This window comes from Mobula hypostoma, chromosome 19, assembly GCF_963921235.1.
Source record: "Mobula hypostoma chromosome 19, sMobHyp1.1, whole genome shotgun sequence".
Lineage (NCBI taxonomy): Eukaryota > Metazoa > Chordata > Chondrichthyes > Myliobatiformes > Myliobatidae > Mobula > Mobula hypostoma.
Window position 1 is genome coordinate 4,179,503 of NC_086115.1, and position 23,671 is coordinate 4,203,173.

The 23,671-nt window shown below is 40.7% G+C and overlaps 1 protein-coding gene across 1 annotated transcript in view; it reads right to left on the minus strand.

Annotated features, from left to right (window-relative positions):
• Window positions 1-23,671, minus strand: part of LOC134358777 (VPS10 domain-containing receptor SorCS1-like) — a 1,326,002-nt gene that overhangs the window by 39,175 nt on the left and 1,263,156 nt on the right. The window contains exons 19-24 of the mRNA XM_063071254.1: window positions 22,706-22,892; window positions 18,347-18,480; window positions 14,483-14,606; window positions 10,606-10,718; window positions 6,849-6,977; window positions 2,175-2,274 (exon numbers count right to left, since the gene is read on the minus strand). Of these exons, the coding sequence (XP_062927324.1) occupies window positions 2,175-2,274; window positions 6,849-6,977; window positions 10,606-10,718; window positions 14,483-14,606; window positions 18,347-18,480; window positions 22,706-22,892 (787 nt within the window). The remainder of the gene's footprint in view (window positions 1-2,174; window positions 2,275-6,848; window positions 6,978-10,605; window positions 10,719-14,482; window positions 14,607-18,346; window positions 18,481-22,705; window positions 22,893-23,671) is intronic.

A 23,671-nucleotide genomic window follows, 5' to 3' on the forward strand; every position in this document is an offset into this window, starting at 1 on the left:
CCTTTGAACTTCTCCCCCTCCCACCCTCTCACCTTAAATACATACACTCCGGTGTAAGACATTTCAAACCTGGGAAATAGATACAGTTTGTCTACTTTATCTATGATTATATTGATCAGTCACTCAATTACTTAGCAATTATTTTATGCATTTAGAGATACAGCGTGGAATAGGCCCTTGTGGCCCTTTGACTCATATGCCAGCAGCCCATCGATTTCATCCTAGCCTAATGGTGGGATAATTTACAACGACTAATTAACCAACTAACCAGTATGTCTTTGGACTGTGGGAGGACACAGGAGCACCCGGAGGAAACCCATGCAGTCCGAGGGAGAACATACAAACTCCTTACGGATAACGCTGGAATTGAACTCTGAACACCGATGCCCCTAGCTGTAATAGCGTCAGGCTAACCGCTAGGCTACTATAATGTGCTACTGCCTCATTACAGACCTTTCAAAGCAGTTCGCATTGATACATTGCATAGGAAAAGATTTCAATTACAACAAGAACATTAACCTTTCTGTGACAAAACATTTAGGACAACAGTAGTAATTACAGAAATCATGCTGCTGCCTCTTAGTTACCACGAAATAATAATAAATTGGCACCTGAAATTAAGCATAGTTTATAACACTCAATACCAAGTTAATGCAGTAGAACTCGACGCTTCAGCTGGTAGCAATAGACTGGATTTTATATATATATATATATAAAGCATTTCCACAGGGCAGTGTAGGAGTGTCCAAATGCGCATGCAAGTGGGAGGATTTGGGTGAAATTAAGGCAGCACAAATTCCACACTGAATGGATATGAGTATCTACAGTTCTTTGTGATATCCTCACTTGTGGTATCAGGAAGAAAGAATGCAGCCAGTAACATGGTGCTCTTTCGTTGCTAGTGACCACAGGTGAATTTCTACTTGAAAATATATTAAGCCATGGTGGAAATACTCAGTCAGCCACAAGGTTAAAGTCAATCCTATTGTAACAGACTTTCCACCACTGTTTCTCGAGTCTCCTTCATCATTCATTAAAGTCGCTCAACCCCAATCTGTCTCAATTTCCTAGCTCCGCCAGATTTCACCAAGCAATCGGATGTTGAAGCAAGTGAAAAGGCTGAAATTGGGGCTCTTATCTGGCAGAAGCTTATTAAATGCACCAGAATGTGGGATTGTCCATTTGATGGATATTTTGAACATTGCATTTTGTCTGATTTATCAGGAGAAGTGACAAAACAGATGGAGCAAAGGTGAAAGCAAAAAAAAAATCCTTTATGATGTGTAATAATAGGAGATTTAATAAGTTTGATGCTTTCCCCCTGTGAAGAATGACAGACAAATTCATTGAGGTAAGTTTATTTATCTATCTAATTATTTATTTATTGATTGAGATACAGTGTGGAACAGGTCCTTCTGGCCCTAAGAGCAGCACCACCTAGCAACCCTGACGTAACCCTAGCCTAATCATGGGATGATTTACAATGACCAATTAACCTACTAATCGGTACGTCTTTGGACTGGGGAAGGAAACTGGTGGATCCAGAAAAAACACATGCATTCTATGGAGAGGCCATTCAAATTCCTGACAGATGACGTTGGATTTGAACTATTATGAATCCATCATGGCTATCACTAGACTCCCCATCATTGCAGACATCTCAAAAAGGCCGCATCCACCACAAAGGATTCTGACCATCCAAGATATGTATGAGGAAGAAACGAAAACAGATGCCAGGAAAAAGACACATTTCAAATAATAACAATAACTTTAACTAGGATGACAGTCAACAGCATACTCAGAACTCAGCAGTGATATGTATCCCATTAGGTACTGAATAACATAAAAAATTTTGGACTTTTGAAGTCTGGTTTATCAGATCAAGACCTCAGCAACAAATAACTTCTTTATCTCTCAATCTCCCTTGTCAAGGTTCTTGCAGCTTATTTGCCTACCTGCACTATGCTTTTCCTGTTATTACAATAGACTTCGTTCTGCTAATGTTTTTTATTATGCACCATTTTGACGTACTGATATTTGGAATGATCATGCTGGATAGCATGCAAGACAAAGTTTTTCACTGTATCTCAATACTCATGACTATAATAAACCAATTACCAGTAAAACAGCAGAATGCAGCCTTCAGCGGGACACTGTGTAATGAACACACTTACCTAATGTGAGATGAGCAGTGGAAACGATGACTCGAATGCCAGGCTTTATCTCAAATTGAATCCGATTCTGATTCAATGTGTTAATCACCATGTCTAAAATCTGAGGTAGAAGCAGGGTTTGTGAGATCAGTCCACAGAACCATTCAGAAACATTATTAAACTCTCCATCAGCCAAGATGGATTGCAAGGATATCCATAGTCATACATTTGTAGAATTGCTGCCACATTAAGCCCATCAAGTTTGTTCTGGCAAGTTCAGTACTAAGAAGGATGTGATTAAGCTAGAAAGGGTACAGAAGATATTCACAAAGTTGTTTTCTAGTTTGAAGGGATGAGATTGTGTAGCCTGGATGTGTTTTCCTTGGAGAAGTTACCTAATAGAGATATCTGAAACTACAGAAGGCATAGATTAGGTAGTGTCTGTTTCCCATGACAGTGGTCTCTAAAACTACTTAAGGTGAGAGAGAGGGGGGTTGAAAGGGGATACAAGGGAATAAATTTTCACACAGAGTAGAGGGTGTCTGGAATGAAGATGCCAGAGGAGGTGGTGGATTTGCGAACAGTAATAGTAGAGGCATCTTGGCAGGAACTTGAAGACCAGAGCATAGAATGATATGGAAATGATGCAAACGGCTGGGTTTAATATACATAGGCTCGATGGTGGACTGAAGTGCGCATCTTTTATTGCCCTGAATTGGGAAGTCAGCTTGCTTAGGCTTTTTGGTAGATGAGAGAGAATAGGTGGCAGGAAATAAATTAAACTGATGGTGAGTTCGGAGTCAGCATGGATTCTATGAGCCATATGGCTTCCTCCTGTACCATTAGGAACTATGAGAAAATAATATCAGTGAAAAGTAATGGAAATTTAATTTTTACAGAACGTCAGTTCGCCATAATCAACAGTGATAAAGATTGAGATGCATTCAGTGTTGAATAAAATGGTATCCAGAGCATACATTGGGTCCATGAAAAAACTACGTCACCTTTCTCCACAACTCTGCAAATTAACTTTTCAGGCAATAAGATGCATATTTCTGAATCTTGTTGATCTAGTAAAGCTGCTACACCCAGTATCCACTTTATTAGATATTTAGGTATGTTTGTGGTCTTTGCTGTTGTAGCCCATCCACTTCAAGGTTTGAATGTTGTGTATTCAGAGATGCTCTTCTGTCCACCACTATTATTACACGTGGTTATTTGAGTTACTGTCGCCTTCCTGTCAGCTTGAACCAGTCTGGCCATCCTCCTCTGACCTCTCTCATTAACAAGTCATTTTCACCCACAGTACTGCCACTCACTGGAGTTTTTGCACCATTCTCTGTAAACTGTGGAGATTATCGTGTGTGAAAATCCCGGGAAATCAGCAGTTTCTGAAATACTCAAACCACCCCATATGGCACCAACCATCATTCCATGGTCAAAGTCACTTGGATCACATTTCTTCCCCATTCTGATGTTTGGTCTGAACAACTGAACCTCTTAACCACATCGCCATGCTTTTATGCATTGAGTTTCTGCCATATGATTGGTTGATTAGATATTTGTATTAATGAGCAGGAGTACAGGTGTACCTAATAAAGTGGCCACTGAGTGTATCTTTATGAAGTAGGCTATTTAATTATGAATGCCTAAGTTTATGCAGTTTTATGCAGACATGGGGAATACTTATTATGATAAACTATATTTGGAGGCGACTATATTAAATATAATCAATGAATCTCATTATCATTGGTTCTTGGTGTTTGCAGCAGTGAGCAATGATCCTAGTTTTGCTTTATACTGCTCAACATGAGCAAATTTAATGAATCACTTCATTATAAGCTGCAACATACGTGAAATTCCTTCAGCAGAAAACTGATTAACATACTCTCAGTGCTGTCAAGAACATTAACTTGTACCATTCATTAATTCAGTACCAAAATAGTTCATTGCTTTTGATAGGTAATGGATTTGGACAAATGAAACCAACTCCTTAACTTGCTGGTTGTGATAGATCATCAAATTTCACAAGGAATTTTACTACATTGCCAGGTGAAATGCGCGAATTACTTGGGAATTCATTACCAGAGAAGACTGAAAGAGCAATTTCCAACTTCTCTTCCGAAAAGTTGCAGCAGGAATTTGGAGTGCTGGTGCAAGTGATTGAATCTTCAATGTCCCTAACATTTTTGCATTTGCTTCTTTTCTTTTTACACATTGTAGTTGGATATCAAGGCCAAAGTGCCTTCAATATTAATGCCCAACGATGCGTCTGATTTTCACCCAGGTTCCTCATTGAGAAATCTGCTGGCTTACCAAACACTGTTAATATAGTGGCATGTATGAGGATTGTCAATTGTACATGAAAAAAAATAAGAGATACCTTTTAATTTCAAAACTAATTTCAATGCAATATCCCCATGCCCTACTTTGACAAAACTTTAAGAATGTAAGAGATACAAAATGATAAAAGTTTAAAATGCATCAAGTTTACCTTAATATTTGTTATAATAGAAAGATGTTTTGAAGAAATAGAAAAACTAATATTTTTCATTCATTCTGAGTCATATCATGATATGGCACATAAAAATACTCATGAGGTGAGAGTCTCTGGGAATTATGGGATAGAATAGAGTCAACACTAAAATTCTATGCAACAGAATATCTGCAGGGTAGTGCTACCACAGTGTTCTATTAATCTAAGAAAATTTACCCCCATTTGCTCAATGCCAACTTGTGCCACTAGATGTACCTCATTTGTCTCAAATCAATATAAAAAGCACGGATGTATTGCTGCAACATTATAAGGCATTAGTCAGACCATATTTGGAGTATTGTGAGCAGGTTTGGGCCCCATGTCTAAGAAAGGATGTGCTAATATTAGAGGAGGTCAGAGGAGGTTTATAATGGTCTTGGGAATGAAAGGGTTAATAATGAGGACCTTTTGATGGCTTTGGGTCTGTTCTCACTGGAGTTTAGAAAAACAAGGGGAATCTCATTTAAACCTATCGAATATTGAAAAGCCTAGACACAGTGATGTGGAGAGGGTATTTCCTATAGTGGAGAGGATAGAGATAGAGTCTAGGACAAGACGGCATAGCCTCAGAAGAGAAGGACATCCCTTTAGAAAACAGATAAGTAGGAACTTCTTCAGCCATAGAATGGTGAATCTGTGGAATTTATTGCCACCGACAGCTATAGAGGCCAAGTCATTGGGTATATCTCAAGTTGAGATTGATAGGTTCTTGGATTAGTAAGAACATTAAAGGTTACAGGGAAAAGGGAAGAGAGTGGAGTTGAGAGGGAAAATGAATCAGCCATGATTGAATGGAGAAGGAAATTCAATGAGCCAAATGACCTAATTCTGCTCCTATGTCTTAGGGTTTTATGAACCCATGAACTTGTTTTAGTATTTGGGACATTTTGTTCAGGTGGAAGAGGAGTCAGGTGTAGAGTATTAAACCTTAGCAGAGATTTGGTTCCAATTTCAGCCTGGTGCTTGTGAGGAATGCTGAGACAATCATCGAGGTCTCTTCCCCCCTCCCCCATCCGGGGCACACACCAGAAGTGCTGTATTTGCAGAGTCCTCAGCATTGTCAAAGACCCCTCCCACTTGTCCCTCAATGTCCTTGACCTCTGATGGTCAGGCAGAAGATAACACAGTGTAAGAAGGAGGACTGTTAAGCTGTGTAACTGCATCTTCCCCCAGGCTGTGAGACTTCTGAACACACTATGACCACCCTGCACACATTGTTTATGACAGGGCCAGTGGCACTATACTGTTGTAGATTTAACTATATGTACTTCATGTCAACTCAAACTGTACATCTACAAATCGTTTATTATTTGTTAATGTTATTTTATGTCCTGTGTGTGATATATGAACTGTGTTTTGCACCTTGGTCCCATAGAAATGTTGTTTTGTTTAGCTCTATACATGTATATTGCTAAATGACAATAAACTTAAACTTGAACTTGGAAACCTCCCTATGCATCAAATTCCCAATGCTGATCCAAAATTTAACAGAAAGTGTAGGCCATGTAGTCATTCTGGGGACTAAAGGAAGGTGCAGTATTCTCCCTCAGTTTGTGCTCTATCCAAGATATTTATCTGTTAACTTTTCCTCTGTGCCCCCTTGTTCAGGGTTGTCCATTAGTGGAAATTGGAAAGGGAGTGTGACACCACTGAATGTGAACTTGTTAAGTGCAGTCTCGATTCACATCAGCACCTGAAGCCAGACAACACTGAGATGAAAACAATTCCAGAGTGATAGGCAATTGTTGGCTTTTAAACCCCATAGCCACCTTTTGGGCAACAGGTAGTGCAGCTCTCTCACAGCTTTAGCAACCCAGGTTTGATTGTCACCTCTAGAGCTGTCTGTGTGGAGTTTGCACATTCTACCTGCATCCATGTGGAGTTCTTTTGGATATTCTAGATGCCTCCTATATCCCAAAGGTGTGCTGGTTGTTAGTTTAATTGGCTGGTATAAAATCCCTATAATGTATTAGTGGGGCCTGTTAATGAGTACGTGTACAAAAATGCTTGCAGGGAACTAAGTCATAGCCAGCATATTCACGATGGGCTAAATAATTTGCTTCTATCGTGATATGAGATATGACTGGAATGTTTTTCTGCTGTTACTTGGTAGGTGATCAGCGAAAAGTCGAAAATATATCCAGTGAATGGTGACTCACCTGATCTAAACTCATGCTGCTTAACCTCTCTTCGGCTGAGTCTCGATGTGGGAGGATATAAAGTTCTGCTGCTGTTGGCAACCCTGGGAGGATGGCTAGCAACATCCGTTGCTCTGGTAACGCCGTGACCTACAGAATACACAGCCGCACTTCATTATGTTTTCAAAATCCTAGGACACCTTTTAACTTTTTTTTCTATCCTTATTTTTTAGAATTTGCTTCCCAAACGCATCTACTAATCTCAAATTCTGCAGAAGCACAGAGCCACAGAAATGCATACATGAAAAAGCAAGAAAATGCAGATGCTGGAATATAGAGCAATATAAGAGGTCCCACAGGAATTCAAGGATCAGGCAGCATCCATGGAGAGAGAAGTACTAAGGGACTGTCAACATTTTTGGTTGAGATATCCAGATGAAGGTCTTGCACACAAACATTAAATTCTTTTCTCCAGCTCGGCAGGAAGCTCCATGGAGGGACATGGACAGTTAATGTTTAATCCAGGTAAAGGGTCTTGAGCTAAAATGTTGACTGTCCATTCCCTTCACAGATGCTGCCTGACTTGCTGATTTCCTCCAGCATTTTACTTGTTGCCGCAGAAATATTTGTATATTTTGTTAGCTCAGTCCTTCCAGAAGGAGTGAACCTCTGTACCGTGATGATCCATTAAAATTACTTCACAGAGGGGTTACTGTATGGAAAGAAGCAATTGAGTCAGTGCTGGTTCAATACAGGAGCAATCCAGCTAGACCATTTCTCTAGCCCAGTGACCTGAAGGTAGAAAGAAGTACAACCCACCAGGCTGACCTCAGTGGCACTGGGTGCAAAGATTAATGTGGTATAGCAAATTGGTCTGAAGTTCGGCAAATGAAGGGAGCAAATTGTGAGAGAGGAGTTGAAACAGTTTGTTTGGTCTTGTTTTGGGAGATCTATTTAGACCAGAGACTACCAGAGAAGAGGCTTTGCTTGGAAATATTTTCTCTAGAAAACTTTTTTAGAAGTAATATTTATAGCTTAAGTTTACCAGCATTAAAAATACCTAATTAGGGAAATCAAATAATAATGCAGCATTATCTAATAAATCAGATAGGTCTTCTGGGGTCAAGATATACTTAAAGCCAGGAAAAGAGCATTCCTTGAGTTACTTGGAAGTATGAAGATCTTTGATGAGTCTTTCAGATTCTGGGTTATTGGTCCAAAATAAAGAATCAAGTCTTTGTTTTTGGTATTTAAAAAAGTATCTGGCATGATCTTGGATATTTGTTGCATCTTTTACTTGCTAATGTGATTTACCAGTGAAGTAATTCGAAGAGTTGTAATGCCAAGTTGTATATAACCAGCTCCTACAAACAACAATGCAACAGTGATCACAAAACATAGCTTCTGAAATGTCAAATGAGTAGTAAATATTGGTCAGGATAAATTAGAACATTATAATTCCAAGAGACAAAATAAGCTTGAGGGCAGTTGGCTGGTTTAATCAAGTCAACAGCTCCAAGAAGTGAATTGGTCATGCCCACCTTGTCTGGCCCACCCTTGTCATTGAGTCCTAAGACCCTTTGAAACAGGCCAAGAAGCTCCAATATTACAACAGCTGGGGATAGTGAAGAAATGAATATTTCCAAATGATAATTAGATAACTAAACCAATTTTCAGTCTTTATGAAGAAATCTTGAACATATATAAGCTCCCGAAGAAACCTGGGATAATTAGTTTCATGTATAGGAGAAAGAGCTGGTTATTTTTACTACACTAGTCATGGTCAAGTGAGACACAGTAGTTATGTCAGTTAGACTAGATTAGAATAATTGAAATAGCAAAAAACTTACTCATTTTTGAAAAAAAATTAATGCAAACTATCACACCTCTAAGAGAGTCGCACTCTGTAGTTATCTGTTAGAGTGCTACACTAGGAGTTAAGATGATGCCAAGTGATTGCCTCTTCAAGCTCATCTGCAAAAAGAGTGGATGAGTTCCCATTCCTGGAGTTCACTGGCCGACCGTTTTCCGTCATTCTCCAAGCACAGCTTGGATGATGGTGCCCCCGGGGAGCAGCCCTGTGGATGACTGATTCCAGGCCAGTGTTACTGACTGAGGCATCGCAGGAGAAGGAACATCAAGATTTTGCTGTGGCAGATGTGTGGATGGAGGTCTCTGTGGTCGAGCAGTCCCACACTCTCTTTCTCTCGATGGCGGGGCGGGAGAGAGCTTGCTGCTGATTCTCAGGTTGGTGTGGCAGACTGTAACACCGTAACAGTGACTGTCAGTCTCCCCTTTTGCTGTGAAAAATGGGTGATATCTCTCGATGCCTTGTTAGTGAGAGGGAGAGCCTGTGGCATGTCGAACTGTCAGATAAACAATAGTTTTTTTTGACTGCATTTCATGGTCTCTGTTTGGGTGCTTTGTTATTGCTCGATGGGTGGTGGGCACTGATGCTCTTTTGCTGAAACAGGTGAGGAAGGCTTTGGGGTTCTATCGCTTTTCTGTCATCATTCTTTTGGGGTTCTTTGGTTTTTTTGTGGATGTCTGCCAAGACAAGTATTTCAGGTTGCATACTGTATACATTATCTGATAGTAAATGGAACCATTTGAACCATTTAATTTCCTGACTCAGAGAGAAATCACTGTAGTTTCTGATCCATTAACAGTTCAGAGCGGGGTGTGCCCTTGATGCCTTTTACTGGTGTCCGAGAGATTATGTTCAAATCTCTTAATGCATGGATTAAAGATAATTTTTGTTAAGACTGTAGCCTTAAGACTGTGTAGCCTTCCTGAACAGGATGAGGTTAGCACTGACATATCTCTCTCAGAAATATCATTTTACAATGCACCTCCTCACTCAATCGTTTCTTTTGGAGACCACCTCTTTACTTCACTGAGTTGCTGGAACATATGCTTAACACCTTGTGATGTCTGCAGAATGAATTTACACATTCACTTACAAAGAATACTTTGCATGGGACATTTAAGGCTGCTGTCATAACAAAGGCAAGGAGTGCTTCCATTAGGACTCAGAGTCATACAGTTAGGCAGCGCAAAAACAGATTATTTTGCCCACCATTTCCATGGCACTCATTATTTCTGCCTACACCATCCCATTTATCCGTGTTGGGTGCATTGCCTTCTACGCTTCGTCAATCCAGGCACTTGTCTGGGAACTTTTTAAATACCGAGTCCAGCATTTTCTGTTCATATTCCTTTTGGTAGCTGTAGCAGCTTCTGTGTTTCAACACTGCTCTCGGTGAAGAAATTTCTCCTGAATTTATAACGGGATTTATATATTATTTATAACACTCTAGTTTTGGACTGACAATATTAGGGCTGTCTGACACCAGAAGAACATCTCTAACTGTGATGTTTCCACTTCCGACACCAGCCAGCCTTTCAGATTTTAATGACAGCTGCGCTGTGCCAAGCAATGGTGAATTATATCAGTACTGACAGTGATGGTCAAAAGACATTGGGTTGAGGTAGGTCAGCGTAGTTTCCTTTGATATTATTCCTGATATATGACTGAAGAGAGTCCCATACCCTAATATTTACCACTCTGGCACCATGGCAAACCAGGTCTTAGAAGGAGGAAGTAGGTTAAGCAAGCTGCTAACATTTCCTGTGTTGGTAAGAGTTATTTCCCAAGAATTCGACTGAGGAGAGTTTACATTACATTTCTGTCAAAGTTACTATGAGTTCAGAGCTGTGGAGTTCTGTTCCCTGCAGGCCATGGTGCATGGTCTTACTTGATACTTCTCTTACTTACTTCTCCGAGAGTTCTTTTGACAAGCCTGCTCAGATCCTGCCTCCACTCAGGAATATTTGGGTTGTGATCTTCCAAGTTCGGTGTAAATGACAGTAGCAATGAGCGGTAGGAATCTGCAGGATGGATATGTAAGAACATTGATAAAAGGATCCTGGATTCAAATATCACATTTTAGTCAGATTCTTACCAGAATGGCATTTCATACCAGCATTAGTTCATTTGGTTATGTTACACAACGACTTCTATAATTCCATTCAAAATCCTGTTCTAGCTGTCTAGATAAACACACACAAATGCTGAAGGAGCTCATCAGGTCAGAATTAGGATCAGAATCACTTTGTTGCCGGTATGAGAAACATACCGGGTATTGATTGTGGTTCGGTGCCAAGCATAAAGCACAGGACAATACCATAACAGACAACACAATAGCAACCAACAATTTACAAGACAATAGTGAGAACAGCCGCGAGCAATCTATAAGCAGCAGAGTGGTCACATGTTAATAATCAAACTCAAATAAACGTGAACATATGAACAGACTAAATAATTATCAACAGAACAAGGACAGCAGAAATACCATTTAATGGAAGTTGTGCAGGAACAGTCAGGGTATTACATGAGTGAGCTTTGTTAGGAAGCTGGATAGCTACAGCGAAGTAGCTTCGGAAATGACATGTAGTCCTGGTGGTGATGGACTTGTAGTCTCACCCTGATGGTGATTTGGGAGAGAAGCCTCCTACGCCCTTTCTTTCCTGTTCTGATGAAGGGTCTTGGCTCAAAATGTCGACTATTTATTTATTTCCATAGATGCTGCCTGACATGCTGAGTCCCTAAAGCATTTGTGTGTGTTATTCTGGATTTCTGGCAATTGCAGAATCTCTTCTATCTATCTAGGTGACTTTGTTTTACACTTCATGGCTTGCAGAACTTCAATGTCAATTTATCTTCCAACGTGGCATTTGCACAGCACCTTTAGTATGGGAAAATATCCCCAGCTGTGTTAGCTAATTGCTCGCTCAGAGAGCTGGACAGCAACTGAAGGAGGGTCTGAGTTTGTTTAAAAAGGGTTGGTTTGAGGAGGGTCTTAAAGCAAAAGAGGAAAGGTGGGCAGGAAATTTTGGAGTTCCGGCAGAGGAATGGTTACCGACAGAGTTTGGCTACCATTGTGGAGTTGTCTTTTAGGTGTATGGTCATGTAGTGGTTAACACAATCTTCTTACTGCACCAGCAATGACCTATCAAGGTTCAATTCCTGCCACTGTAAAGAGTTTCTACACTCTTCTCATGACCACATGGGTTTCCTCCTGTGTTCCAAAGGTGAACAGATTAAGGGTAATAGGTTTTGGACATGCTATGTTGGCACTGAAAACATGGCAACACTTGCAGGCTGCCCCCAGCACAATCTTCACTGATCTGATTTCATGCAGAGCAACACATTTCACTGTATGTTTCAATGTTTTGATGTACATGTAACAAATAAAGCAAATCTCAGACAAGGACTGAAAGTCTGACATAGAAGTGATGGGATTGCTGGTACACATGTGACAGAGTGGGACATCCTTCCATCCATCTGATGTGGTATTCACCTTGGTTGCTATGTTCATCTGAATGAAGAAGGACACATGACGGAAATAACCCTGAAAGGCTCTGATATCCAGGGCAGTACCTCATGCTGAGCATAATTCCCACCTGTGCTGGCTTTATGCTAACCAGTGAAAACTCAGCACACTTTCCAACCTCTCCAACAGAATGTCCACTGTGGCCAATGCTATCCCTCCAACTGCAGAGAGGTGGTGGATATCTGCTGTACACAGATGGGAGAGTGTGTGCAAAACTCCTCAGCATTGACATCTAGTATAGATTCTTCAAATTGTTTCAAGTTTGGAAAAGGGGCGATCTTATTGAAATATACAAGATCCTAAGAGGGCACAAGAGGGAAGTCAGCCAGAATTGAGTAGTGGAGAAGACTCAGTGGGCTGAATCATGTAATTCTGCTCCCATGTCTCCCGATTTTAAGGTCAAATGTTGAGATGTTCTCAGTAGTGAGGGCATCTTGATCACTCGGGTATAGTTTCAAGATTATGGAATTGAAAAACTTATTGATTTAATCAATGACATTTATGAGACTGCAATAATACCAGAAGAGATGAAAAAATCAGTATTTATCATTCTTCCTAAGAAACCTGGAGCAATAGAATGTGAATTACATAGGACCATAAGTTTAATGAGTCATATCACCAAGGTACTTCTAAGAATTTTGATGACAAGAGCTAAAAGTAAGATACAAGCTGAAATAGGTAAAGAACAATGTGGTTTTGTGAAAGACAAAGGTACAAGAAATGCAATATTGATGTTAAGGATACTATCAGAATGAAATATTCAAGTGCAAAAATATTTGTTTGTTTTATTGACTACACAAAAGCATTTGATAAAGTGAAGCACAATAAGTTATTTGAAATATCACAGAAAACCCTAGATCTAGATACGAAAGACCTCCGCCTAATCAGAAATCTGTACTGGGAACAAACTGCCGCTGTAAGAATAGATGGAGAAGTGAGTCACCTTACGAAAATTAAGAGAGGCGTTAGACAAGGGTCTGTTTTCTCCCCTGATTTATTTAATGTGTACAGTCAAACAATATTACAAAAAATAAGAGACAATTTGGAATCAAAGTTGGTGGTGAAAGTATCAATAATTTCAGATATGTAGATGACATCATGTTAATTGCAAGTATGGAGGAAGAACTACAAAACTTAATTGATATAGTTGTTGAAGAAAATGCAAAAATGGGTCTATCTATCAATTGCAAAAAGACAGAATGTATGGTGATATCCAAAAAGAAGGAGAATCCTATCTGCAGGCTGAGAATAAACGGGGAAGACATAAAACAAGTTCAGAACTTTTGCTACTTAGGAAGCTGGGTGACATCAGATGGCAGGTGCGACTTGGACATCAAAAGAAGAATAGGGATGGCAAAAGACACCTTTACAAGCATGAAGAGTATACTGACCAATACTAAACTAGGCATGACAACCCCCCTCAGAGTACTGAAATGTTGCGTTTATCCAGTTATGTTATATGGCTCAGAATGTTGAACAATATCTAGTAACATGAGGAAACTAACTGAAGCTGTAGAGATGTGGTTTTTGAGGAGGATGCAAAGAATATCATGGACGAAACGAATATCTAACGAGAATGTCAGGAACAGAGCAAACACAAAAAGAGAAATAATTTATGAGATCATAAAAAGGCAATATAACTTCTTTGGACATGTGATTAAGAAAGAGGAGTTAGAATGCACGGTAATTATGGGAAAGATTGAAGGGAAGAAAGCAAGAGGAAGACAAAGACAAATGATGATGGAGACAGCAGCCAGAGAACTGGAAATGAATATCAATGAATTGATCCACTTGACCCGAAACAGGAGTGTGTGGGCCATGGCAGTCAAAGCTCAAACTGGGCACGGCACCTGGTGATGATGATGATAGTTTCAAAATACATGTACGTATTTCATTTAAAACCAGGATACTCAAAATTTTCTTCTTACGAAGAGTACAAAATCTCTAGAATTGCCCATCCCAGAGACTTATGGAGCCCAGATCATAATAAATATTTAAAAGTGGAAGTTGATAATTATTTTCGGAAGATTAAGGAACTGCGAGCTATTGGGACCTGACACAGAGAAGGAGCTGAGCTGGGGACAGATCAACCATGGTCATATAGGATGGTTTGCATGCTCATGAATTATTTTGTTATATTCTAAATAAATCTCCATAAAAGTGAGAGAATTTTTGGTTTAAGCAAATTGATGAGGAATTTCTTTACTGAGATAGCATCTTCTCTATAACATTACTCATATTTGAATGTGTTTTTCTCACCAAATATAGCTATACTCTTTACATCCTGGAGAATCGCATTGCCAGCAGATACTTGCACGGTGATGCTGTTTATTCCTTCTTTGAAGAACCTGACAGAAGCTTTTTCCTCCAGGGTGATGATGGGCTGCATAGATGACAAGTAAAGAGACACTGAAGTCGAAAGGAACACAAAGTGACTATTTTAACCCCTTAAGTTTGTTCCAGAGTTTAGTGAGATTATAACTGATCCATTGTCTACCTACACACAGTCTTTTTCACTTTTCTCTTAAAATGCATGATTAAAAGAATTCCACCTCAGAGATGAAACTGTTAATTGATCTGTTTGTGGAAGAGAATGCCAAATTTCTGCCTTCCTTCCTTCCTGAAACCCTGGATCTGAATGTTTAATGTTTTAGGGTCAGCATGGCTGTGCAGTGGTTAGCATAACACATCAGAGTGTCAGCAACCCTGGTTCCATTGCCTAACACTGTCTGTAATGAGTTGGTGTGTTCTCCCCATGACCACGTCTGGGTGCTCTGGTTCCTCCCACTTTCCAAAAATGTACAGGTTGGTGGATTAATTGGTCCCATAGGTGTAACTGGGCATTGGGTCAGAAGAGCCTGTTGCTGTGCTAAAGTAAATAAATAAATAGCATGCTCTAGTTTCAACTACTGATTTCTTGCCCATCGTTGCTCAAGTTGGAGGGGAATTGGGAAAGACATCAAGAACCATGGGTCCATTTGCCGAAACTCAGAAACCCTACGTGGACTGTATACCACACTCTTAAACTACCATCCCTATTCACCCTCTCTGTCAAGCTCATTGTGACCTCCCCATGGCAGGGTTTGAGGGTCACCAGGTACATCGGAACCCACAGAACTGGAGTGGAACCAAATAAATAACAAGAGCATGTGATGAAGAGTCCTTGAAAGTGACTCCATAGATTGAGGGTACAATTCAGTAATGGGGCGAGTGACATTAACCCTATGGTTCAAAAGCCTGACAATTGCGGGGTAAACCTGGTAGTGTGGGTCCTGGGGCTCTTGTACCTTCTTCCTGATGGCAGCAAGAAGAGAACATGGCCTGGCTGGCAGGGGTTGTTGATGATGGATGCTGCTTTCATACGCCAGCGCTCTGTATAGAGGTACTTAGTGGTGGGGAGGGCTCTACCCCGCCACCACTGAGTACCTCTATAAAGAGCGCTGGCGTATGAAAGCAGTGATGGACTGGACCAATCCATTACTTTTTGGAATGCATTCTTTTAGAGGTGTGGCATTTAGAACTGTTCCCAGGTGCAGCACCTTTACTGAAAATAAAATCTTTTTTAGGCAACTATTTGTCAATCTTATTCCTCAAAACTTAGTGACTAAAATTACTGCACTGCTAACTCTGTTTGGATTTCTCCACCTTAAGCCCATTGAAATAGGGAACTCCTTGGATTACACTGAACAACAAAGATTTTGCTTCCTGAATACTTCTGGTGTATCTTATAAATTTGGAGCTGCTGATCATGAAATTGCCCTATCAGGCACCATTTTTTTGAAAAATTGCCTATAGTTGTTACTTCAATTCATAACTTAAATCAGAATAACTGAAACCACGATTAAGGAAGGCATTTTTGTTGGCCCACAAATCAAACACATCATCAATGACAGGCAATTTGAAGAGCTTCTAGTGGGACAGGAGAAAATCACATGGAAGGCATTCAAGGATGTTACTGAAAATTTTCTTGGCAACTACTGAGCCCCGTACTACATGCAGCTGGTTGATGACATGCTTCAAGCATTCAAAATCATAAAAAGCAGCATGTCACTAAAGATTCATTTTCTGCATTCCCATTTAGACTTATTCTCTGCAAATCTTGGTGCTATCAACGATGAACTTGGCGAAAGATTTCACCAGGACATGGCAGTTATGGAGAAACAATATCAGGGCAACTCGAATCCATCAATGCTGGCTGATTATTGTTGGACACTTAAGCAAGAAGCCTCAGACACTGAATACACTTGAAAATAGTCACCAAAACATTTTTAGCTTAGTTGAACTATTGCAAAGCATCAGCACCATTGTGCAATTAAATGCATTATATTCAATAAAAGTTAATTTCTTGTTTCTCCAAATTCTTTCGTGATACAAGTAGTCTGAAATTATATTTGTGTTTAGCATCATGGTCTATTTGGAAATTTTAAAAAATTCCAAGGAAACAACACCTTTGAAAAAAAATTGTTGTTCAGTGTTACCAGCAGTTCTGGTAAGTTTGGATGCCAACTCTTAATATTGTAGCTAAACTGGTTGGTTGACTTTTCTCTGGTGTTGAAGCTTCTGGTTCAACAACAATGATGTTTCATATACCTCTACTTCCTCAAGAGTCTACCTGACTTGGATGAGGGAATTAAATGCAGCATCTCCAAGTTTGCGGATGACACGAAGCTGGGTGGCAGTGTTAGCAGTGAGGAGGATGCTAAGAGGATGCAGGGTGACTTGGATAGGTTGGGTGAGTGGGCAAACTCATGGCAGATGCAATTTAATGTGGATAAATGTGAAGTTATCCACTTTGGTGGCAAAAATAGGAAAACAGATTATTATCTGAATGGTGGCCGATTAGGAAAAGGGGAGGTGCAACGAGACCTGGATGTCATTATACACCAGTCATTGAAAGTGGGCATGCAGGTACAGCAGGCGGTGAAAAAGGCGAACGGTATGCTGGCATTTATAGCGACAGGATTCGAGTACAGGAGCAGGGAGGTACTACTGCAGTTGTACAAGGCCTTGGTGAGACCACACCTGGAGTATTGTGTGCAGTTTTGGTCCCCTAATCTGAGGAAAGACATCTTTGCCATAGAGGGAGTACAAAGAAGGTTCACCAGATTGATTCCTGGGATGGCAGGTCTTTCATATGAAGAAAGACTGGATGAACTGGGCTTGTACTCGTTGGAATTTAGAAGATTGAGGGGGGATCTGATTGAAACGTATAAGATCCTAAAGGGATTGGACAGGCTAGATGCGGGAAGATTGTTCCCGATGTTGGGGAGGTCCAGAACGAGGGGTCACAGTTTGAGGATAGAGGGGAAGCCTTTTAGGACTGAGATTAGGAAAAACTTCTTCACACAGAGAGTGATGAATCTGTGGAATTCTCTGCCACAGCAAACTGTTGAGGCCAGTTCATTAGCTATGTTTAAAAGGAAGTTAGATATGGCCCTTGTGGCTACAGGGGTCAGGGGGTATGGAGGGAAGGCTGGGTTCTGAGTTGGATGATCAGCCATGATCATAATAAATGGCGGTGCAGGCTCGAAGGGCCGAATGGCCTACTCCTGCACCTATTTTCTATGTTTCTATGTTTCTATGTTTTTAGAACTTAGAATTTAGAAAGCATTCTTTCCGGATGCATAATGGCTTGGTATGACAATTCCTCTGCACCTGATCACAGGAAACTGCAGAGAGTTGTGGGCGCAGATCAGCACATCACAGGAACCAGTCTCCCCTCTATGGACTCTGTCTATAGTTCTAGCTGCCTCAGTAAGTAGTCGGCATCATCATAGACAGCACCCACCCCAGACATTTCCTTTTCTCCCCTCTCCCATTGGGCAGAAGATGCAAGATACCAGACTCAAAGACAGCTTCTATACCACTTGAACAGACCTCTTGTACGATATTGGCTTTGCAATAAACCTTTTATGAACTTGCACTTTAATGTTTACCTGCTCTACACTTTTCAGTAGCTCTGACACTTTAATCTGCATTGTTATTGTTCCACCTTATTCTAGCTCTATGCAATGTGTGATAATTTGATCATTATGGGCAGGATGCAAGGCAAGTTTTTCACTGTTTCTCTGTACATGTGGCAGCAATAGACAAATGGTACACATACAATCACCATCCACTCACCTCAGTCCTGTTTTCAATCCACCAGAAATAAGTGAGAGGGCCCGTTGTACTGGGCAATACTATGGCTGTCAAATTCACCTCTTGGTTGGTGATGGCAATGTACGGCAGAGCCAGGTGCACATGCTGAATAGGACCTGTGGGGTGGGGTGTTGGTGATGGTTGAGGCAGAAAAAGAGAAGAAAGCAAAAACACCAGGTTCATCAAATTCTTTCAGTTGTCAGTCATGTATTTGTAAGACAGCAATGAAAGACAATGTGACAGGACCATCAACAAACAACACACACAAAATGCTGGAGAACTCTGCAAGTCAGGCGTCATTTGTAGAGGGAAATAAACACTGGACATTTCATGCCAAGACCCTTCATGAAGGCAGTTCTGATAAAGAGTCTCTGTCCAAAGTGTACAGTTTATTTCCCTCCAAGGATACCACTTGATCTTCTGAGTTCCTCTAGCTTTTTGTGTGTTTTGCTTAGCTTTCCAGCATTTGCAGATTCTCTTCTGTCTGTTTTGTTGGCATGTTAATGAGCTCTAATTTGTTGTTCCAAATTCAGGTTGAAATCACTTTATAGTATTAAATATTTACATCTGCACAGAGATGACCATTTCTGGTTATGGGGACTGGAATCAGCTGAGGTAATGCGGTAACTCAATATCCCCACACAATAACAAGCCTGTTCTGGGCTCAATAACATGGATTTAAGCTCAAGCACAATCTTATTTCAGATGCATTCACCACTGCCAATCAAGATGTGTTCAAAATTAAGCGACTGTCAGAGAGAAAACCAAATAACATTTAATCAGATTCACAGGCTAGAGGCCCATCCGAGTCTCAGTGCTTGTCACAGGCCAACAAATTACTCTGTCGAGTGCAATTTAAATATTAATGCTGCCTCGTTATTCCATTTAACAGTAAGTACTGTGGTGTCACAGCAGAGGGTCTAATTACCACCATCCTTCTTTTTCATAAAGGAGGATTGGTCCCTGTCGATGTAATTGCCTATTCCTGCAATTAGAATATATGTTTAAGTTGTGGATGCTCCATGGTGCTCTGTGGGTGTTGCCTTTTGTGCTTGAGACACACAAACTAAGACTAGGTTAGACCTGAAGAACTGAGATCTCCCCTCTGTCTTCAGTATTAGGAAGGAGAACATAGCCAGTCTGAGGTGGGGGGGAGGAGAATGATATTCATGAATACTTCCACACTGAAGTATCAGGTTTGCTGATGACACCACCACTGTTGACTGAATTAAAGTTGGTGACAAATCAGAATATAGGAAGGAGTTTGAAACTGGTTTATTGATGCCACATCAACAACTTATCATTCAACATCAGCAAAACCAAAGAGCTGATTATTGACTACAGGAGGAGGAAAACAGAGGTTCACCAGCCAGGCCTCATCAAAGGATCGGAGGAGGAGCGGGTCAGTAACTTTAAATTCCTTGGTGTTATCATTTCAGAGGATCTGTCCTGGTCCCAGCAGGTACAGTGAGAGTCGTTACCAAGAAGGCACGGCAGCTCCTCTACTTTCTTAGAATTTTGTGCAAGCTTGGCATGTTATCTAAAATTTGACAGACTCCTACAGATGCACAGTGGGGTGTATCCAGACTGGTTGCATCACGATCTGGTATGGAGACACCAATGCCTATAAATGGAAAAGCCTACAAGAAATAATGCATACACTCCATTCACAGGAAAAGCGCTCTTCACCACTGAGTGCATCTACAAAGAGTGCTTTCACAAGAAAAGCAGAATCTCTCATCAAGGACCCCACCATTCAGGCCATGCTCTCTTCTTGCTGCTTCCATTAGGTAGAAAGTACGAAAGACTGAGGTCACATGCCACCAGTTTTAACTATCTAGCTCCTGACCTCACACTGACAACTTCACTCACCACAACACTGAGCTGAACACTGAATATAACTGACAGAACCACTTTCAAGGACTCTACAGCTCACGTACTCAGTATTGTTTGTTTATTTATTTACTATTTGCTGTATTTCTATTTGCATAGCTTATCTTGTGCACATTGGCTGCTTATCAGTCTTTGTGAATGTTCCATCAATGTAAACCCATGGTATAACACTCTGAGATATTGAGGTTTTCTAATTTGAGTTGTGGAACATAGAAGAATACAGCACAGGACCATGTCCTTTGGTCCACAATGACTGTGCCGACCTCAATGTTAATTTTTCCCTCTTGGACCACTGTGCCCTTGTCCTTGTTCTTAGCTTCTGAATGTCAATCTTTCTTCTAGTCTAGCTCCCTTTCTACCATGAACATTCTGATTAATAGCTGTCTGTGCCAAATTTGTGATCATTAGTTGGCCATCAATTAGATTGAGACTCATTGTAAATCATATTCTGTGAGAGGACAGAAAGGCCATCAAGTTCTAGGGTTAGCAAAAGCTGGGAATTTACCTTCAGCCAATAGTAGTTGACCTCACACTTCCTCATATTAAATTCCCTTGGCCAAGTTTTCATCTATGTACTCCCAGGGTAGAATCACAATATCCTCATCACACGATGCCCTTACCAACTTTTGTTTTCATCAGCAAACTTTGAGATCTTACCTATTGACCCCTCCTCCAGATTACCTATATAAATGGGAAGTAAAATACTCAGTTTCATAATCCAAGATAATAAAAAAGCATGAGAACTTTCTTATCAGCATCTGGGAGATCCTAGAGAAAATAGGAAAGGATAGATTTCCGATCTGTAGCTCATGATATACCGTCAAAGTCCACAATTCAGTATCTAATTGTTTGGAAATCTTGATGGGACATTATCTGGTTCATTGGATTATGTGTTGTAAGCTCCCTTTGCATTCATCAGGGTTCACTGATCAGGACTTTCTTTTAAGTCTCAACAGGATCCTCAGAAAATTTATTAACCTACCGTGTAAAGAAAGTGAAATAAAATTGCTTTGAGGCATTAACAGGAGGAATATCCAATAGTGTAATAAATCTGTTAGTCTTCCAGAGTCTCAAGGGTGCCAGCTCATCAGTTTTACTGCATTCTAACTCACACTGAGTCCTCATCTGAGTTTAGAAAGCTACATTAACTAAATTTGAAATGCCGAAGATGAATGCAAGTCTTATAAAGAACACTTCAGTCAGCAATTTTGAAAATGCATTGGAGCAAGGAAAGGGGTAAATTGGAAGGCTCTATGATGGAAGGAAAAGATCCTGTGATATGACACAAAAGCCATCATATTCCAGGGTTACCCAGAGGATGGCAATTTACCTTTAGTCAATGGTAGCCAAGGCAGGTACCATAACAACCTTTAAAAGATAAAATGAACATGAAAGATTTAGCAGGGTTTCCCAACCTGGGTCATAGACCTCTTTGCTAATAGCAGAGGTCCATGGCATAAAAAGGGTTGTGAACCCCTGGGTTAGAGGGACATGGGCTAACACAGGCAATTGAAATTGGCTTAGGTGGGCATCTTGGTCAGCATGGTACCTAGCCTCTGTGTGAGGGCAGGCGAAAACTAGAGAGCATGCTTCAGAATGTGGGATGTAGGAAGATTTAAATGGCACCTGAAGGGGACTTCTTCATGCAGAGAGTGGTGAGTACTAGAAGAACTGACTGAGGACAGTACAATACAATCATTGAAGAAGCACTTAGATGACTACATGGAGGAGAGAGACAGGATATAGGCTGAATGCAAGAAATTGGTATTAGCTGGGCAGGGGGAGCAGATGTTAGTGTCGAATCATTGGGCTGATCCATGCTGTACTGTCCTACAATTCTGCCACTCTGCTCAAATTTGAATGGTATTGAATTAAATGTAGCCAGATTTCAAAGATAGAGTCTTACATCCGATCCTACAATTTTGCACACTTGATGAAAATAGCTAAGCATAAATTGCTGTGACAAGCCAACAGCCTAGGTCCTTACACCATTCATTGATTTCACTATGTTTCTGAGCCTTTCAACATAGAATGATAGAAATCTATAGCACATTACAAGCCCTTCAACACACAACATTGTGCTGACCATATAATCTACTCGAGAAACTGCCTAGAGTTTCCCCACCACATAGCACTTCATTTTTCTAAATTCCATGTACCTATCTCAGAGAACCTACTTCCAAGCACCTTAAAACTATGCCCCCTCATGCTAGCCATTTCAGCCCTGGGAACAAGCCTCTGGCTATCCACATGATCAGTGCCTCTCATCATCTTCTACACCTCTGTCACGTCACCTCTCATCCCCTGTTGCTCCAAGGAGAAAAGGCCGAGTTCACTCAACCTATTCTCATAGGGCATGCTCTCCAATCCAAGCAACATCCTTGTAAGTCACTGCTGTATTCTCTATATTATCAATGGTACACTTTCCACTTTATAATATTGACCTACAATTTACATGCAGGAACAGGATAGCTTGCGTGGATCCCAGGCTGTTCTTTGCTTGTGCAATGACACGGTAGACTCCGCTCTGCTTGTACACGTGCTTGATCCCTCCTTTGATAGAGCTGAGATTAGCATAGGTAACTGCAGTACCGTCGCCAAATTCTATCTGCAGGCTGGTCCTCAGAATATCTCCCTGTGTCAGCATAGAAACAGAAGGGTTAGCAAACTGCTCAATGTTATTTGAAAAGTTGTAGATAGAACAAAAGTTTTATTAAACTTTAATGCCAAAAAGAGGACATTTTCACTGCCATAATCAGATGTATATCTCCTTTCCCTAGTTCCTTAACAATCAGATTACATTTACTATCATGGACGCCCTGGAAGAATCCAGGGAATTCTACAGAAAACTAGAACCAATATCTACCAGCCTGCGAGAAATTGCTGAGAGCTGTGAACACAGCCTAATCCATCACACAAAGCAGCTTGCACTCTGCTGTCTCTTTCTACACATCCTGCTGCCTGAGGGAAGCAGGTGTCATAACCATGGACCCCTCCCACTTGGACGTTCTCCTTTCTCCCCTCTCTTGCCTGGCAGAAGATACAGCAACTGAGAGCACATACCACCAGATAGATTCTATTGCACTATTATTAGACTGTTAAATATAATTTTTATATGCTAAAAGCTGAAATCTTGAACGCTCGATTGCACAATCCATCTTGTCAAGCCCTTGCACTTTATTTATCTCCCTGCCCTGCACTTTCTCTGCAACTGTGGCTTCTCCTTCTTGCTTATTGCCTCAGTGTAATTATGTTCTTTGATCGAGTGCTGTATGATCTGTCTGGATGATGCGTAACAAAGGGTTTTCACTCTATCTCAGTACATGTGACAATAACAAACCAATACAATCATGATGCATAATACTGGAGCCTAAACAAGAACAGCAGGCCTCTGCGGACACATGGCTTCTAGCT